Source organism: Protomyctophum parallelum (genome assembly GCF_964188405.1).
Source record: "Protomyctophum parallelum genome assembly, chromosome: 14".
NCBI lineage: Eukaryota > Metazoa > Chordata > Actinopteri > Myctophiformes > Myctophidae > Protomyctophum > Protomyctophum parallelum.
In genome coordinates, this window is record NC_139709.1 from 34,926,193 (window position 1) to 34,945,529 (window position 19,337).

Consider the following 19,337-nt stretch of genomic DNA (forward strand, 5'->3'; position numbering starts at 1 on the left):
TGATTCATAATTGAACTGGATAAACAGCTGGTTTATCGGTTCCAAGTTAGTTGTCATATAGGTAGGACACTGATTTCGTAAATCCAGAAATACTGTCAGAATTTAAAATGTGTAGCACATTAAGAGTCCATTAGTATACATTTAGGCCAGGGTCTATGCTTCTGATAATATGATTGACTGCTAAATGTTTTATTTTTGTGGAAAATATAAGATATTTTACAACATTTCTCACCACAAGCCAGCATGGTGATGGCCCCTGCCCTGGACTAATCCCAAATAAATGCCTCTTTTTCATATGCCCAAACAATGTAGTATTATTATGATATCACAGTTTGTTTTGCAAGCTGCCCAAAGCATGTTGTTGTACAGTATGTGTAGTCATTATCATTAGCATGTTAATTCCACGTTTTAACAATGTTTGAGCTGTTCATTACTGTGTGCTCAGAACATGATGCTGGGTGTGTTTTTTCCCCCATTGTGTTCTTGATGTAGGTGTAGGTGTGTGGGAGAGATTGACGCATTCTGGGCATCATTGTACTGTATGAATTCATTTTGTTACAATAATGTGCAACAGTACAACAGTGAGTGATACCCTTGAAATCAGGAAGAAATCGGTCTCTGTGTGCTGCTTGAATGCAGGTAGTCATTGTATAATGAATATTAAATATTGAATGTAGGTACTAGATACATATACTGCAATTGAGACTACTGATGTCAATTGGACTTTGATGTTTCTGTACGTACTGTGTGTGTGTGTGTGTGTGTGTGTGTGTGTGTGTGTGTGTGTGTGTGTGTGTGTGTGTGTGTGTGTGTGTGTGTGTGTGTGTGTGTGTGTGTGTGTGTCACACGTGTGTGTGTGTGTGTGTGTGTGTGTGTGTGTGTGTGTGTGTGTGTGTGTGTGTGTGCGTGCGCGCGTTTTGTATTGTGGTGTCTGCTATAATTGGTGAGTGACATGCCTACTGTACCTTGAAAGCTCATGCCATGAATTTTTATAAGTGTAACTCAAATGCACTTATAATTATTTGTGCCCATGTATGCATCTCCTTTGTGCGTGCGTGTGTGTGTGTGTGTGTGTGTGTGTGTGTGTGTGTGTGTGTGTGTGTGTGTGTGTTAGTGTACTAGACTACCACAAGGCAGATACAGTATACTGTATATACTGTATCTGTAGCCCAAAGTGAAAATTCTAAAGAGCTGCTGGTTTGCTTGTAGCCTGACTCAACCGCTCAAGCCCTGAATTTCTAGCCACGGCCATTAAAAAAAACATGTTCTGGCGGAAGTGAAACGAAATGAAAATTGTGTCAGGCTAGCTTTGCTTTGTACAAGCAAACCTAGGCTAGCCTGACACAATTTTCATTTTGTTTTTTCATGTTCATTCATTTCATTTCATTTCATTTTACAGTAGTGTACACTACTCCTACTGTGTATGCCTGAAAGTGTTTGATGGCCTTTGCTGCAGACTCCCACACCTATCCCTGCAGGAACTTAGGAAGTTAACATTTTTTATTAAAATAAATAAAACAGTATGAGTTTTGGTGATATAGCTGAGAGCAGACTTGTAGAGATTTAACTTTTGGTGACTAGTTTTTTAATTTTGGTGTGGTGTAAGCCTGTTAGGTATGGGTATAAGGTTTTCAAAAAGCTGCGCAAACGCGTTGGGCGCGCCCCCCTAGTGGTCTGTTTGCACAGACTCAAATATTAGATACATAATAGGTATGCAGTGATGTATAGGTTAGGTTTTCAATGTAATGAGTCCCGGTATGCAGGGAAGGATTTTGGGGTTTCATACTGACGTATCTAATAGTGGTTTCATTCGTCGACCCCTGTTGCGGATAAACAGTACAGTCAATTCAAGTTGGTATCGGGAACGCCCGTCGGCCATATAATCCATCTCGCCCTCGCTTTTTTCCACCGAAAGACGTGCTGTAGTGTGATTGGCCAGTAGTCATTTGAGTGGCAGCAGCGTGCCTTCAGCACTTCCGCTTGACTTCCACCTTACGCTGGAGACTCTGCAGCGGCCAATGAGGCATCTATTTAAAAATATATATATCTACAGTATGAGTGGGACACCGGGGTTCCATCCCAGCGCTGGTCTAAACCACTACATCTGCATTGAATTACCCAATGAACAACTGTGTCTATGCAAATGGATAATGTACAGTACATACGTATATAGTCAATTGAGGGGAAAAAAGCAATCTGTTTTGACTAGAATATCAAAGTGGAATGAAAATTGCATCCACACTATGTTGTGTATTTGCCAATATAATGGTATGGGGTTTTGAGGCACTATCTTCAAGAATTTCAGAAATGCATCCAATTAAGCGATTGAGGAAAAACTGTAACAATAAAGGTTTAACACCTTTTCTTACCAATGAAGGTGTGCTTGTAGTTTTATTTTTCACATCATATCTGACTTCTTTATGCAGGCTGAAAAGATGTGCAGTAAAATCCAGAGTGTTAACAACTTGAACCCTAGCGTTCATATGCTGGACAGGCCATCATAATACATTTGGCAAAAAATAGCAGATCTACAAGCTCACAACATGTTGCGTAGATTGGCAACTTTCGGGGGAAGAGATTTGGTCTAGATGGACAAAAAAGGAGGGGGCCAAGTATAGACCAGTTAGGGGTCTATAGAATCGACAAAGTACACAGGGTTTAAGTGGTTACATTGAAACTCAAGGATTTCACTGTGTGTTGATTCCTCCCTTCTTGGTTGAATGTTGTTTTTCGATGTCTGTGTGTAGGTGGAGAGATATCAGTGAGTGAGTGGGCAGATGTGAGTACAGAAGGCTGCTAGGTGCATGTGGATTTGTTTTCCTTTATCTCTGTTAAAACTAAGAGTCTGTTTAGCTAATTACATAAGTTTCTCACTCTCTTGCTCACCCACTCACTCGCGCTCCGGACCAGCAGTATGCTGTGCTACAGAGCAGACATGATCAGTTTATCTTTCAGCTATTTTGTTTAGTGTACACAAATAATCATCTCCAAACCTGTGTGACTGTTAGTTTTTACTGGGTTGCCCTTGTCTGCTATGTGTTCTTGTCTTGTCGCTGCTGTGTTTTACATCAGTGTAAATGTAGATGCAGCTTTTTTAACATGAATGAGCTGCCGCCCTAATTGTTGCAGTTTTTCCTCAATCGCTTCCCTTGGATGCTTTTCCTCATCCCCCCAAACTCTTTTAAGTGCATTTTCATAACACTATACCATCCGTACAAACTACAACAATTAAAATGCTAACCAAATGTGCAAAAGGACACTACGGACAATGGTGCAAGACATGGGGCGCAGTTGAGTAGAGGGGTACAACTGTCCACCTTCACTTGTGGTAGTTAAAATGTGTGTTACCTGTAGTTTGTCTGGTGTTTCTGAGCACAAAAACTATTTACATTTATTATGCTAGCTCCCAGCATGGTGATATGGCTGATGGCAATGGACTCCTATGCAATCATGTAGTGTATGCCTGATATGGCCCAGATCATTCATAATTTTTTCAACCTCAATGCTGAGTCTTTCAGAAATGTCATCTACCATGTTGAATGGATTTTGATTATAATTGTGCGTGCGTTTGAACTCACAATAATGCACTTTCTAAATAGTGCGAAAATATCTAAATCAAAATATATCTTTTTAACTTTTTTTTTTAACTGTGCCTAAGATAGCATTGTGCCAGACCATACCTAATTTTAAGACCAACATCACCCATCAGCGCGGAAGTACATTCCGTAACCTCTTGCCCTAACTGACCGACTTGCTCCTGTGGAGTGGAATTGCATGCTTTCTCTGTGACTTTTTTGTATACAATTGTGTGAAGGGAAGTTCCTTACACCAAGCAAGCACCCTTCATGATGGACTTGTCAGGGGTCATCACCGTCTTTTCTCTTCCTAAAGTGCCCTTTGATTGCTTTGAACTTTTCATTGGCTACAGACTGGCAGTGCGCTCACCCACCTTCCAAACCTGCTGTGCTGGATGCTATTGTTGTTTTTTTGCCTACCACCGACTATTCTATGCCTATAGAAACACCACTGCACATCTATTCTCTAAAACTGTGCAGAGCTGGGGTGCCGGGATGGCCAGAAACGCCACTGACGGGGCACGGTGGCACAGTCGGTATAGTGCTGTCGCCTCACAGCTAGAAGGTCCTGGGTTCGATTCCCGCTGGGGACGCTGGGGGCGTGTTCACTCCTCCGCGTCACCAGTGCCCATACCCGAGGCGGGGTTGGCGAAAAGGCCTTTCTGTGTGGAGTTTGCATGTTCTCCTACCTTCACAAAAAACATGCAGTAATATCTGCTTCCCCCTGGCCAGCCAGGGCGCCTGATGGAGGGGAAAGGAACTGGTTGGAAAGGAACTGGTTGGAATAATGTGTTCCTTCCACACTCTACGTCCAACCAGGGAAACTCACCCCGTCAGGTGAAAAGAAGCGGCTTGGACACTCATGCATTGAAAGGAAGCACGAGGTCATTCCGTTGCTCTTCCCCAGGTTGGCGGAGGGAGTGTAGAGCCCAGGATTACAGTAGATAATTGACACTGGGTGAAAACAAAAAAAGAGAAACGCCACTGACTGTGCAGCATGGTCCAAGTCTATTCTATTTTGGGGATTTCAATAATTGGGTCTTATTAGTGCAGTTAGTGCTTTCATGCCACATTACATGAACAGAATACCAAACATTAAAAAAAAAAGAGGTTTCCTTTTCTCTCCCTTTAATCAAACATTTGCCACAGACATTCAAGCATTTAAAGAAAAATTGTAATGGGACATAAATGAACAAGACATAACAGGATGGCTTCTATGAGCATCATCATGTGGCCAGCATTGAGCTAGACTAGATTATCCCTGCCCACTCCTTTCAATGGAGTCCGCTCACCCAGCACACACTGCCCTTCTTACGGGTCTAGGCCAATGGGTTTGATATAGGGATGCACCCATATGGACATTCTTGGCCATGTTTAAAATAACAACGTAGCCGATAGCCGATGCTGATAGAGATATTTGTTTATTTGGTTTTTGGTGTTATTATTATTATTACCCGCTTTTTGTGCAGAAACAAAAAAAATCATCATAGTAAGAAATTACTAGAATCTACAACTTGGTAGGCTACAGATGACATAAGATATGCAGTGATGTAAATAGGTTTTCAATGTAATGAGTCCCGGGATGCAGGGATGGTCTTTTAGATGAGAAAACAACGTTTTCCAAGTTTTCCAGAACGGCCTGTTAGAGCGCCACCAGGAGGCCGACTTTTGAAAAACACATTCTTTTTATATTACTCCTCCAGAAAAATCCCACAAATCGTTACACACTATCTCTATAGTCATGTGTTCAAGACGGATTTCATATTCCATCCTAATTGGCTAACATTGGCTTTCAAAGTTTGCAGGATTGGCCCGTTTTGAACAAAAAGCCTCATGAACGCAGCGTGTAATTGACGTGAAATCTTTCACAGACTTTCCTACTAGGCTGAGGAATATATCCCATCCTTTTCACATTGGCCTGTTATAGCGCCACCCAACAGGTGGACTTTTGCCAAACCCATTTTTGGAACAAAATGCCTCAAATCATCCAATTGCCATCCAAGGCGTAAGAAGAAATGGCACCCTTTTCCCATTGGCCTATTATAGCGCCACCAGGAGGCCAAAACCTGACCTGCCCTGAGACCTGTGCCCCGGGGGGCACTTTATCTAGTTTGTCATCGTTTACCTTAATTTGCAGATACCGACATTGACCGACAATGGCAAATATCGTCCGATACTGATATATCGGTTCATCCTTAGTTTGATGACATCATTGGCCCATAATTATGGGCACTGGTGTCCTTTATGCATCATGAACTGCCTCCATGCTCAAGTCAGTGTGTTGAACACTGTTGTGTTGGTCTTCATGGTGGCCACTGGTATGATGTCGGCCCATAGGAGTCACGCTGTAAAAAGAGAGGTTGACAGTCTCTCTCCCCACTGTACAGTGAAATGTTTGGATGGAAATGTGTGGGTGTGTGTATGCTTCTGTGTGTGTCTGTGTGTGTGTGTGTGTGTGTGTGTGCACGTGGTCTGCTATCCTTCAGGATTCTGGCCACTGCCGGTGCTCACATGAACATCCCAGTGGACCTGCGGACCCTGAGGGCAGTGAGGGTCCTCAGACCTCTTAAACTGGTCTCCGGAATCCCCAGTGAGTCATGCTGCTCTCTCTCCTCTATCTGATGTAACTATTGTCTATTACAGTGGTTCTCAAACCTTTTCATTTCAAATAACTCAGAGAGACAAAGTTACAGACCCGCAAGGGTTCATTTGGAACCCCGTCAAGGAGCCGTGAGGGACCCTGGACCAGTGTTGTTTTTGTCGACTAAAACTAAGACGAAGAATATTCGCCGACTACCTTTTTCCACTGACGAAAACTAAATGGAAACTAAATGAAAACTAAGCTATGATGTGATTAACAATTTCGTCAACAGCTAAAAACTAGACTAAAATGCTAGGACTAGTGGACAAGAGATCCAGTATACGTCATTTTACACTTGGTTGCATGCTGAAAATAGCAGATCTACAAGTTCAACTGTAGATTTAGTCGACTAAAATCTTATGACATTTAGTCGACTAAAACTAGACTAACACTAAAACATTCCAGGTGACTAAAATGTGACTAAAACTAAATGAAAACTATTCAAGAGTCCATATCTAAAACTAAAATAGAAATTTGCTGCCAAAAACAACACTGCACCTGCACTTTGAGAGCCACTGTTCTATTGTATACAGCAGGTCTATAATCATTTAGAGAATGAATTCATCCAGTACAATCATTTGAGGCAAAAGAAAAAAAGACACAACGCTTTATATCAGCCCAGGACAGTTCTTAGCTTGCGGTTCATAATTCTGACGCTCTTTGCTTTGTGTGTGTGTGTGTGTGTGTGTGTGTGTGTGTGTGTGTGTGTGTGTGTGTGTGTGTCTATACTCCAGGCTTGCAGATAGTGCTGAAGTCCATTATGAAGGCCATGATCCCCCTGCTCCAGATTGGCCTGCTCCTGTTCTTCGCCATCCTCATGTTTGCCATCATCGGTCTGGAGTTCTACAGCGGAAAGCTTCATCACACCTGCCTGCCGTCAGATAGCATCCATGGTAACATCCTTACACACTGCCAACATTCATTGAAGAGTTTTGAATTAACCCAGCAAGCCAAATTTTTATAGCGCTTTTCCAAGTGCTCAAAGCACTTTACAATGGTTCATTTATTCATACATTGGGAGGTGAAGCGGCGAACATTCGACATCAGTGTCCTCACTTCCCACACCAATGGTGGCAAGCTCACACCGACCGACTCATTGGAGGCAAGGTGGGGTTCAGTGTCTTGCCCAGGGACACTTCGACATGTGGACAGGAGGACATTCAGGACTAGGGCAGATATGGCAGACGATGGGATGATCTTTACAACGTCATTTCCAGGACGTCTTCACCAGTTGAAAAGAATACCGCTTATTCGGGGCCAGATCTGAGTAGTTATGATATGACTTGAGTTGATCTGGCCTCGATCGGACTCTCTCTGATTCATCCAGGGACGTCCGTCTTAAGGCTCATACATAGTCTGGATTTTCGGTGGTTAGGTGACCACCGAACTACAACATGACGCCACAAGCCGCGGTGAAGAGCAAACCACCGCTCCACGTTATTTCAGCTCCGGTGGTCACCTCACCACCGGACCGGTGGTCACCTCACCACCGAAAATCCAGACTATGAATAGGCCTTTAGTGGGCAGAATTTATGTTGTTTGAAATCAGGTGATATTCTGGGCCAGATCTGATCTTGGTTTGACTTCATCTGGCCCCAATAGAGATGTCGTCACGTCACGAATTCGTCCAGGTCCTGACCGTGCTTGCTGGGAAAAGCTGTATAAATCACATGGGGAATTAGCTGGTTGGTTACTAATGTCAACAATGAATGTATCTTATACGCCGTGTTTATTCACAAGATAATGAGAAAACATTTTAATAGATAGATGAGCATTACTGTCAACGAGGAGCTGCCCAGGCAAACAATCCTGCTGGGATTTCACAACAAATTTGGGGAGGTAGTCAGACGATTGGAGACCTCCACTTACCCATTATTACAGTAGGCCTAACCAGACTTCTAAATGCAAGCTACAGTTGCTAGAACAGTGGTGAGAACAAATCTTTGTGTATACTCACTGCTTTTAAAACAAATCTTGTTACCGGCCCCAATATGAAGGATCATCCTAATGATTTTGGATTGGTTCTGCAATGTAGTTTCTCTAATAGTGTCTCCACCCAGTTTTAGCAGCGAAAGCAAGGAGATTATCCTCAGTCTCTATTGACTGACTTGAGAGTCTTAAGAACATGCCATGTGTGTTATGAGTATGACTGAGACTTCTGTGTCACTTTGTGCATCATTCATTGTCTTGTCTAGGTCTTCTGTGTGCATTATCTTCCCTTTCTGTAGTTCTCTTATTTTGTGTCCCTGTCCGCGGCAGCTGTAGGCTATATCTCGTTTGTAATCATCCCTCGTGTAAGAGTCTTGTTCCCCAGTCAGTCCTTGTTGGGTAATTTTTGTGTGTTACATGTTTCAGTTAGTTTGAGAGCTCCTGTTAACACATTTTGACCCATTCTAAAAATATCTTCTACATCCTGACAGTTTTCTGAAAAAGCTATGTTTCTATGTCAGTCGTTTTTCAAAAATAGCAGACCTACAAGCTTGTAGCGCGCCACTCGCCATCTACAGGAGTTATCTACGGTGCACCTTATTTGGGCATGTCTCTGATTTGAGTGGTTTAGAAACATTATAGCTCAATGTTGTGCTATCTTTGTTGTTTTCTGTTATTCATTTTCATGACTGGTTACTGCATGTCAGGGTTAACTCAATTCGCAGAGCGTTGTGGATGTCTTTGTCTCAGGAACTGAAGCATTCATTGATCAGGCTATATCTAGCAGCCTGCCAACAGGTATTATTAAAGTTGATGCTCCCCGCTGGCTACTTTAGCTACCTCTTAATTAGTCAACAACTGCTCTGTAATCACACAAGCCACACCACAGTATTTACTGGCTGCTATCGCCCACTATAATGACATAAAAAAGGTGTTCTGTTTATACATGTTTAAAAGCAGTATAAAATACAACAGAACCAACACAGACAACAAATGCACATGGGGAAAAACAAAACAATCGTAAGACATTCGACCATTCTCTTTCATTTGTTAATCAGACTAATGTCAGAGAGGTTGCCCACGTTTCCGAGTCCCTCTTTGACATAGTGAATCAGAGTTTTTCTACATGTAATGCATTTCCTATAATTCCTTCAGCCACATGTCATTCTCAGATTTATAGAATTAATAATTATATAGCAGCAATTTTGGGGCTAATAGCACGGTTAGAGGGGGCAGGAGAAACGTATGGTTTTCGGTGAGATTTGCCGGGATTTAGCTAGATTTAGCTAGGTTTAACACGCACAATTGATTTGTTTAATGCTTCAATAACTTCCTTATTTTACGAATCAAACATGCTTTTTATAGGGTTTTTATTAGTTCATTCTTAAACATAAAACACATATATCAACATTCACATGTTTGTTCAAACTTCCCCACGCAGACTGATACTAGTACCCTGGATTTGTGCTTAGCATGCCCTTAAAGTCTAATACCTAACCCTGCTCTCATTTGGAGAAGTGTAGTTATATTGAAACATAAGCAGTATTCCACTTTGTGTGGTTCCACTATGCCCACTTTGTAATGTGTGTGTGGCTCCACGTTTGTGTGGTGTTCCACCCACTAACCAGGTATGTGGCAGGTATGTGGCCACTTGTAACTATGTGGCAAGTATGTGTGTGTGTATGTGTGTGTGTGTGTGTGTGTGTGTGTGTGTGTGTGTGGTTTTAAATCTGCCGTATCAAGATTATTTGATTGGAGAAAAGAAACACAATAAACACTTGGTTACAATCTAATTATCATATTACACATTAAAACATAGTTATGAATAATGCACAAATCATATCATTATAATTACCGCTGGCCATCTGCTGCTTCTGTCACGGTGGTCTGGTGAATCTAAATTCAACCCTGGACCAAACAGTCTATCTAAAGCAGTGGGTTGCTTCTGCAACCAATCAGATCGACAGGGACAGCTGTCTCAGCCAATGAGAAAGCACAGACCTTTATGGCCTGTGTACTGACTGAGACAGCCTCTGCAACAGCCCCCATCACTTCCTGTCATGTGAGCTGCTGCTTATCTAGATCAACTGTCTAGATTAACTGTTTAAACCTTTACATATATTTATCTGGGCTTTTACCAACCCAGTATATAATAGGTTACTTAGGACACATTATCAAAGAAAGAACCAGGTTATGGCTCCTATTAGCCTATACAGACATGTCCTGTAATCAGTGACTTAGGCCTCTTTTAGACGGCGACCATCTCCATATAACACGTCAAAGTCCCGTTGCGTTCTCATTTTTTCTTACCCTTTACACAAGAACGCACACGTTATGATATAATGTGCTATTATGCTATACTGTCGCTAGGTGGCGATAACGGGCTGCCAAATAGACAGGTCACCCACGTACAAGAAGAAGACGCAAGCGGCGCAACACTGCTCTGGGCGCGCCACGGGATGATATATATTTATTAATTAAACGCTGCTGCCGCGGCTGCCGTCTATCACAAGGCTTTTTATTTACATCATGGTTTTACATTCAACATCGCTGATGAGCATCACTTTGTAGGCGAGGAGGGAGGCTTGTTCAGGAACTCCATTATATCATAATGATATTGCTCTGCATCAATGTAATAAACATATGCACTGTGAGCCAACGTGAGCCATGATGTCATAAGTTTTGCGGATTCACCGTTTTGCCTGTTTATATGGAGACCATAGGAAACGGCGTTCTCAAAGATTTCCACTCTGGGAGGCGGATTCACTTCGTTGCGTTTTCACCTCCTGAGAACACGGTTCTCGTCTAAATGACAGCAGCAAACGATACTTTATTTTGACGTTTTATATGAACACCATCCTCGTGTAAATAGCACCTTAGTTTCTGCCTGCCTGTGGAAGTCATAAACATCCTTCTCACATCAGATCAGATAAGCAACCCCCTACCAGAGTGGCTGCATCCATGGAATGTGCCAGAGAGACCCATTTCAGTCCCTTGCAGTTATCAGTGAGGAACAGCTGATCAATCATTTTGACCTATTCTATATTTTACCACTAATTCTGAATAACACATCTTCGCACATCCATATATAACACGACAATGACGTTATAAAAATGAGTGAGACAGAGTTCCTTAATCTTTTGACTCCCACAGAGGGGTGAAGAGTATTTTAATATTTTATGTAATTGGGAGAGAAGTGCAATATATGCATCATTAATTTGACAATGGTACTATTTCAATTTAGTAGAATGTTGTAAAAATGAGACGCCGTGCCTTCAGTATGAGGTTTATCTAAAGTAGCAAAGATGAGGTTTCTGCTCACTAACGGTGTGGAAATGTGACTATAATTTGTCCTCTGTTGATTTGAAATTTGGGGTGTGCTACTGTGACAGAGTAGTCACTACCCAGGGCAAGGAAGGACACAACACAGGGCAGCTTCCTTGAGTTTGTCTTTTTATTCCTTCATGTGCAGGGAATTATACACAATAATATCACATTACACAGGAGAGGCGATCTCCCCACTGTACGGACAGAGGCTATCGCTTGAGTGTTTGTGGAGATGACTGATTTATCCTGTTGTGCCTTGATCAAGTCCATGCACAACAGGTGCGCAGCCACACCCAGCTCTGAATCCAGTTCTAGTTTGACTCAGGCCAGGTGTGACTGCTTAAATCAGTCACCCTCCATCTCACAGCTACATTTTGAGGATTTTTTCTATTCCTATTTCTTTTATCTGTATACTGGATTTTGTACTGAGAAAAAAACATTGTTGATGCGCAACCTCTTATTTATTGAAAATATTGTTGGATGAGCAACCTTGGAACCTTGGAACACCCACTGAATGGGTACAGAGAGGCCAATCTATGTGTCGAAGTGTACCTGAACAAAACATTGAGCCCCTACCTTCTCCCTGTATTTCACATTATGTGCAAATGTGCAGGGACGACAACTAATTATTAGGGGTGTAAGAAGGGGTGTTATACCGTGTAACGATACATTTTAACAGCGATACGATACGTATCAAGTTACATGGTTGACGATACGATACATGCACCATATTGGTTCATTATGGCGATACGCGATACGATTCAATGATTTGAAATCAATACAGTAACTATTTAGCAAATACATTAAATATGTGTGAAACTTGTGTGGATAGTGCAGGTTTGTTTAAGGGATTCTCTGGCAAATAGATGGACATTGTATTCGAACACATTATGAACAAACCCGCGCCTTGATACGAACACTGAGAATACACAATGTATCGATCAATTGTAGCTATATGGAATGGAAAGGTAATTAAATCCATCTTTTTATTTTTTCTTCTTAAAATTGCTAAATACAATGCAAAAATACTTCTTTTCATTGATCAAATTGATTATTTACATTGCAAAACCATTCGATACCGATTATCTCTATTTCAAAACGATACGATACAAAGTCAAACGATACCATATTTGCTGTTTACATTTCGATATACAGTTACTTATTATCGTTATGGATACTGAATAAGAAACAAACCAATTAATGTAAGGTCAGCCAGAATATAAAATATATTAATTTGATGACCATACAGTAGGGGTTCTCAACCCGGGGGTCGCGACACCTCAGGGGGTCCCGGAATTATTTTGGGGGGGTCACCAGATTATAAAAATATATATATTTTTGCAACTGAATGGCTGGAACATGGAAATTAATCAGTTATCTATAAACATTTAGTTTTTTGCAACATTTCTTTCTTTTCAAAATCTTTTTATTTAAGTTTTTGTGACAAACCCAGGGGCAAGTACATACACAAAATATGAAAATAAAAAATTAAACTCAATCCCCTATCCCACCCACCCCCCACCCACAATCCCAAGGACAGTCGGAAAAACAGTCAAAATTAAATACATATATCTATATACACATATACACGAAATACACATTTCTAACAACCATCTGTGTTGTCCTCGAGTAGAAAACGAGAGCGTAGACTCGTCGGAGGTGGAGTTTGCGTGCGGGGTGAGGAGGTGTCCGGAGAAGTACGACTGCAACGACACCTGGATCGGCCCCAACGACGGCATCACCCAGTTCGACAACATCCTGTTCGCCGTGCTCACGGTCTTCCAGTGCATAACCATGGAGGGATGGACTGCCGTTCTCTACAATGTGAGTTCATTCATGTGAGATTATACACATTCGGCGACCTTCTAAATCCTAAACTGACATAGAAACCTCATGTTTCTATGTCAGTCGTTCTCAAACATTTTCATGTCAAGGACCCCCAAGATAAATGGTAAATGGTGCATTTATATAGCGCCTTTATCCAAGGCGCTTTTCATAGATTGTGCATTACATTCACCCATTCATACACCGATTGCGGCGGAAGCCATGCATGGTACCAACCAGCACATCGGGAGCAATTTGGGGTTCAGTGTCTTGCCCAAGGACACTTCGACATGTAGACAGGAGGACCCGGGATTCGAACTGCCGACCCATGGATCATTGGACGACCTGCTCTACCTCCTGAGCCACAGTCACCCAAGATTATATGTAATTGGCCACCGACCCCCGTCTGAAAATATGTTGTTCCAGGGACCCCCCCAGAAGCAAAGATATGAGTTAAAAACGTTCGCTCTGAAAGAATATATATTCAAAGATTTGCACTACATTTTCACGATTTTTCAAAAATAGCAGACCTACATACAAGCTCGTAGCTTGTGAGCTTGTAGATCTGCTCTTTTTCAATAGCTAAAGTATAACATAATGCTTAAAACACCAAGAGGGGTTCCCGCCCAAAATAGGTTAACTAATAATAATCATTATTATAATAATCATAATAATATCCATGTTGTACTAGGATTGTTGTTGTTGTTGTTCCCAAGCTGCTTTTGCTGTAGTCTGAATTGAATAGGCTTTATATATTCATGTCATTCTATTACTTTTTAGACCAATGATGCCTTGGGTCCCACGTGGAACTGGATCTATTTCATTCCTCTCATAATTATTGGCTCATTCTTTGTCTTGAACCTGGTGTTGGGAGTGCTCTCAGGGTGAGCATAATCACAGCATGGCAGACACAGTGTCGTCTGTTTCACACTCTGTGTGTGTGTGTGTGTGTGTGTGTGTGTGTGTGTGTGTGTGTGTGTGTGCGCGTGCGCGTGCGCGTGCGCGTGCACTTGTTCATGTGCATGTGAAATCTCTTGTTTGTGTACGTGTGGACGTTTATCTGTGCACGGGTGTGTATTTGTGAACATGTGTGTCTGTGTTAATATCAGTGCAGCTTGAATGTCATATAACTACACATCATACGTGTATTTTGCACCGCTCTCGAGCAGAGAGAGGCTGTCATTTCACCCCGCTCTCATGCATCTCTGCAGGGAATTTGCCAAGGAAAGGGAGAGAGTGGAGAACCGACGCGCATTCATGAAGTTGAGACGCCAGCAGCAAGTGGAAAGAGAACTTAATGGCTACCGGGCCTGGATAGACAGAGCAGGTACTGGACAGCATAATAGATCATTACTGTACACATGGTGCTCATTGGATAACTAGACTGGAACTCACCTATGCTTTCTATATGGCATAATTATAGGCAGCTCATCCTGCCGGGAGAAACTAGACACAGCTGCAGGACATGAGACTAATTAATTAGAGGGACAGAGAGAGAGAGAGAGGAGTGTGTGTGTGTGTGTGTGTGTGTGTGTGTGTGTGTGTGTGTGTGTGTGTGTGTGTGTGTGTGTGTGTGTGTGTGTGTGTGTGTGTGTGTGTGTGTGTGTGTGTGTGTGTACGTGTGTGTGTACGTGTGTGCGCGTCAATTTAACAAAGGTGCAGATGATCAGAAATCAGCAGAGAGAGCGCTACTGTATGCCGAATTGAAGTGGACTCGGTCCCAGCCTTTTTTCCCCTCAATCCCTGGAAATAAAAACGCCTGGGTTTCCGAGGCTATATTGGCTAACTGACTAGCACGGCAAAAACGTTATCCTTCAAGCGCTGTACCTGTACTGTATACTGTAGGTCAACGTCACCTATAGCAGGGGCAGTCATGAGCAGAAGGAGCGAGTGGCACTGTCGGTGGCCGCCGGTCCAGACGCAGCAACTGCTGATAACAGCTGTGGCGCTGCCGGGGGGAGGGTGGGGGGGGATTATGATACTTGACCGCCGCTCCGTTCCGCGGCAGTGTCGGTCTGTTCGGCGGCCGACGCCACGACTGCCAAAACACGCGTTGCCGGTTAAAAATCCCCAGTGTCTTCCCTGTAAGGTTAGGGTTTGGGGTATAGGGTGTCAGTCACTGGTTAAAACTCACCCGTAGCTCCTGACATGCATTGCTGGTTAGAAATCAGCCGTGGCGTCCCCGTGAGGTTAGGGTTAGGGGTTTGGGCAGGCGAGAAACACTGGTTTGTCGTCGGCAATTGGCGGCGCCTCCTTGGCATCAGCCGCTGCAGGAAAATGCCCTCGCTCTCCCTCAATATGAGTGGGGCCTGGAAGGGCCTGGCCCCACACAGGATCGACAGCTCGCCTCCACAGTATGAGATTGATGAAAATGCTCCTCGCAGTCCTGGATTCCGCCAGGCGTGGTTATAGATTCTGCATTCTGGCGTTTATGAAAATGATTGTCCGCCACTGTAACCAAGATGGGATGTAGAAGAACCGCACGCCTGTGTTGGTGAGGATCTGAACCCGTGGCTAGTGTGAGGACCATTAACTACACATTTTACAAACAAAAAATGTTGGCTACCACCAACATTTATTTAGATAGAGATGTGTTTTTCTATATAGTAAGTCAGTATAAATTAAAGATGTAACTAACGATGTTGTTATCACGATACTGCCATAAAGAAAATGCTTGTGGCGTTACCGTGGGCACACTATGGTACACTATACCGTATGTACCTTTTTTGTTTGAACAGCAGTGGATGGAGTGTCTTCGTGGTGATGGTGTGTGTGTGTGTGGGGGTGTTTGCGCAGATTCACTGATCCTTGGATTAGAACATCTCTCCTGAGAAGAAGAATGAAAGAAAGAAAAAACCTACAACAACAACACCACAAAAAAGAGAGATCCAATCCAAATATGCTTAAAAAAATGATGCAGGAACCAAGAGGTTGCTGATTTCTTCTCTCTCTAGCTGCTTCACAAATGACATTGTATAGTGTTGTAGATGTATTATGTTATAGAATAGCTTTGTCGAGCTGCACACTGCAGTTGCAATGTACAGCGTTTGTCTCCCACGCAGGTATAAGGGCGAGAAAAGGTGAGACTGACTCACTGTGCGTGTGCGTGTGCGTGTGTGCGTGTGCGTGTGAATGTGTATGTGTGTGCCAGTGGAAGCTAGTGAAGAGAGAGTAGGAGTGAGTGGCACTGTACATGCATTGTACTGTATGTTATGTGGTCTAGCCTTCAGCAGTGTTTGATTGACAGGCTGACTCCACCTTGATTGAGAGGTTCTTTGTCCAATATATGCACATGAACTGATTTAACCGCAATTTTCATTGTGTGTTTTACAGAGGAAGTGATGCTTGCAGAGGAGAATAAGAATTCTGGTAGATCGGCTTTAGATGGTAAAACACAAACACGCACACGCACGCGCACGCACGCACGCACGCACGCACGCACGCACGCACGCACGCACGCACGCACAAACACGCTCAGCTTTGTCTTATAGGAACGTAGCTACAACTAAACTGCATGGAGTTACTGTAATTAGCTTTGATAACTGGGCATAATTGTTGTCGTGGTAACAGAACAGTGAAACTGTTCCACAGAGCCAGTGGTTCTCAACCTGTGGGTCTTTGCTGATGTAAAGTTTGTACTTGATTCTGTGAAGATGTTCAAATAAACTAAACTGAATCATAGTCCCACATGATTTTGGAGGGGGGGGGGTCAATGTAAGGACCTTTAAGACCTTTTTATTACCTATAAACAAAATAAAAATCACACTTGTGTGAAGTGAGGGGCACTCTTATCATCATTCATCATCACCTTCCGTGCTCAGCCAATCAAATCGCTATGTTTGGTACCGTTTCACTCATATGGATATGAAGCATCGACTGAAGGTGGAAATGTACAAATATACTCAAAGAGTAACAAAATAAGCGTTAGAAATTAGTCAAACAACCCAGAGACTACATTTCCGGGTAGGCGGGTGGCTGCATCTGCCCGTCGCACAACAGAAACTGAATGTTAATTACGTTTATTTTTATTTTCATTTTATTGATATTTAATGTTTCGTGGTTAGTACGAGTCGAGTCACCACCAGCTGAGCTTATGTCAACGAGGAATCTCAGGAACACAATGTGTTGACAGCTGGGCATGACGTATATTAGCAGCGACATTGCCTTCATATGTAATTTCAAGGCTTTTGCGGCCACATTAATCCCATTTTCTCCAGAAACTGGCTGTATCAAATATGAATGGACATCATTAACGACGCACAGCCACTCCCCTGACAGAAAGGCTGGGGTGGTTGGTTTATTTTTCAAAAACAGTTATTTTATGAAGCGACCTAAAATCGCCCAATGGAGATTTCACTGCGAATAAAAAAATACATGAACCTGTGTATTGGCGCCCTCTACTGAAAATGACGTCAGACTTCAGTGCTCTATAAAACTGGTCAAACATTGGCCAAATTGTCAAATTACATAAGAAAGTGATGAAAATAGCCGTGGAACAGAGTCAAACTAAATGTAATGCCTCAACTCCTACAATTCCAAGCGCCTGTCAGAGTGAGGGGTCATGATTCAAATATGATTATTTTGGGGGGTCCCCAGTTCACATATGATTATTTTGGGTGGTCCCCAGTTCAAATATGATTATTTTGGGGGAGGTCCCCAGTTCAAATATGATTATTTTTGGGGGGTCCACAGTTCAAATATGATTATTTTGAGGGGTCACGGCATAAAAATAAATTAAACAAATACGATGAAGGTTGAGAACCACTGGCCTAAGCTGGATGTTTAATTTTCAGGCTTCATAATTCAATGTGAAGGCTGTGTTTATTATTATTATTATTATTATTATTATTATTATTATGTTCCTCAGTTCTGTCCTAATTGTGCGTAAACCGTTCAGTGCTGAAGCGAGCCACCAGCAAGAAGACGGGTGCGCGTCGAGGGGCTCCTGGAGAAGGTCAGGACACTGCAGGTCAGTAAGGATAGGAAGTAGGAACCTCACTGTAAGCTGTTGTTCTATTGAGAGGACTACATGAGACTTCCCCAATACGTTCAAAACTCAAAATCCTTAGCAGCTTACGTAAAACAGCACATTTTTCATGCATTTTACATTGGTTGGAACATTCAAGACACACTGCATTATAGGGAAGTGTTATGTCAGAGCGATAAAAATAACAAAAACATTCTTCATTCTTCTTCATTGTATTTAACAGTGTGTCCACTGTTCATGTTTTAGAGTATGTAACAAAAACGTCCTTGAAAACTCTTGGAAGTGTTCTCGTTTCGTCGTGTTGGCTTGTAACTCAGCCTCAACACACTCTCTCTTTGTCTCAGGCATGTCTCGTTCCAGGGTGAACTTCCGCAGTGGCCGGCGAGGCCCCGCTGCTTACATGCGGCGCAAGGAGCGCATGCTCCGCATCTCCATTCGCCGCATGGTGAAGACGGACACCTTCTACTGGACCGTGCTCAGTCTGGTGGCGCTCAACACCATCTGCGTGGCCATCGTCCACCACAACCAGCCCGACTGGCTCTCCATCTTCCTTTGTGGGTTTATTTTTTAATTTTTTATGCTACTGTATATGTTCATGTGTATTCCACCTGCTTGCTTTAAGTTATTTTCCATGTTAGCTCCCGCTAATGGTTATGTTTTGACTCCATGGCACACCCTATGCATATTACAACAATTGTTTTCGGGGGGCGTCGGTAAGTGTAATTGCCTTTGGTACTCTTTGTGTTCTCTTCCAGACTATGCAGAGTTTGTTTTCCTGGGGCTGTTTATGGGTGAGATGTTCTTGAAGATGTATGGTCTAGGCTTCCGACTCTACTACCACTCATCCTTCAACTGCTTTGACTGTGGGGTAGGTTTGTTCATCTCACAGTGAGAATCTGCCATAGCTTTGTGCACATGGATATCAGAGTAGCACTGCTTGAAAACCCAGACGCCTCATGGGCTGGATTCCTCCGTGGATGGGCAGTAGATGTTTGAGTTCTCCTACAGGAGACCCTAACCTCGATCCACGTGGTTATGTCATAGAGTGGAAAAT

The 19,337-nt window shown here is 42.8% G+C and overlaps 1 protein-coding gene across 1 annotated transcript in view; it reads left to right on the forward strand.

The window, feature by feature from the left end:
• Window positions 1-19,337, forward strand: part of LOC310871277 (voltage-dependent R-type calcium channel subunit alpha-1E-like) — a gene marked incomplete at its 3' end in the record, with an annotated part of 83,376 nt that overhangs the window by 26,354 nt on the left and 37,685 nt on the right. The window contains exons 5-13 of the mRNA XM_083782763.1: window positions 6,062-6,165; window positions 6,951-7,109; window positions 13,106-13,296; window positions 14,077-14,180; window positions 14,508-14,623; window positions 16,630-16,683; window positions 18,194-18,265; window positions 18,601-18,837; window positions 19,039-19,151. Coding sequence (XP_083638889.1) covers window positions 6,062-6,165; window positions 6,951-7,109; window positions 13,106-13,296; window positions 14,077-14,180; window positions 14,508-14,623; window positions 16,630-16,683; window positions 18,194-18,265; window positions 18,601-18,837; window positions 19,039-19,151 — 1,150 coding nt within the window. The remainder of the gene's footprint in view (window positions 1-6,061; window positions 6,166-6,950; window positions 7,110-13,105; window positions 13,297-14,076; window positions 14,181-14,507; window positions 14,624-16,629; window positions 16,684-18,193; window positions 18,266-18,600; window positions 18,838-19,038; window positions 19,152-19,337) is intronic.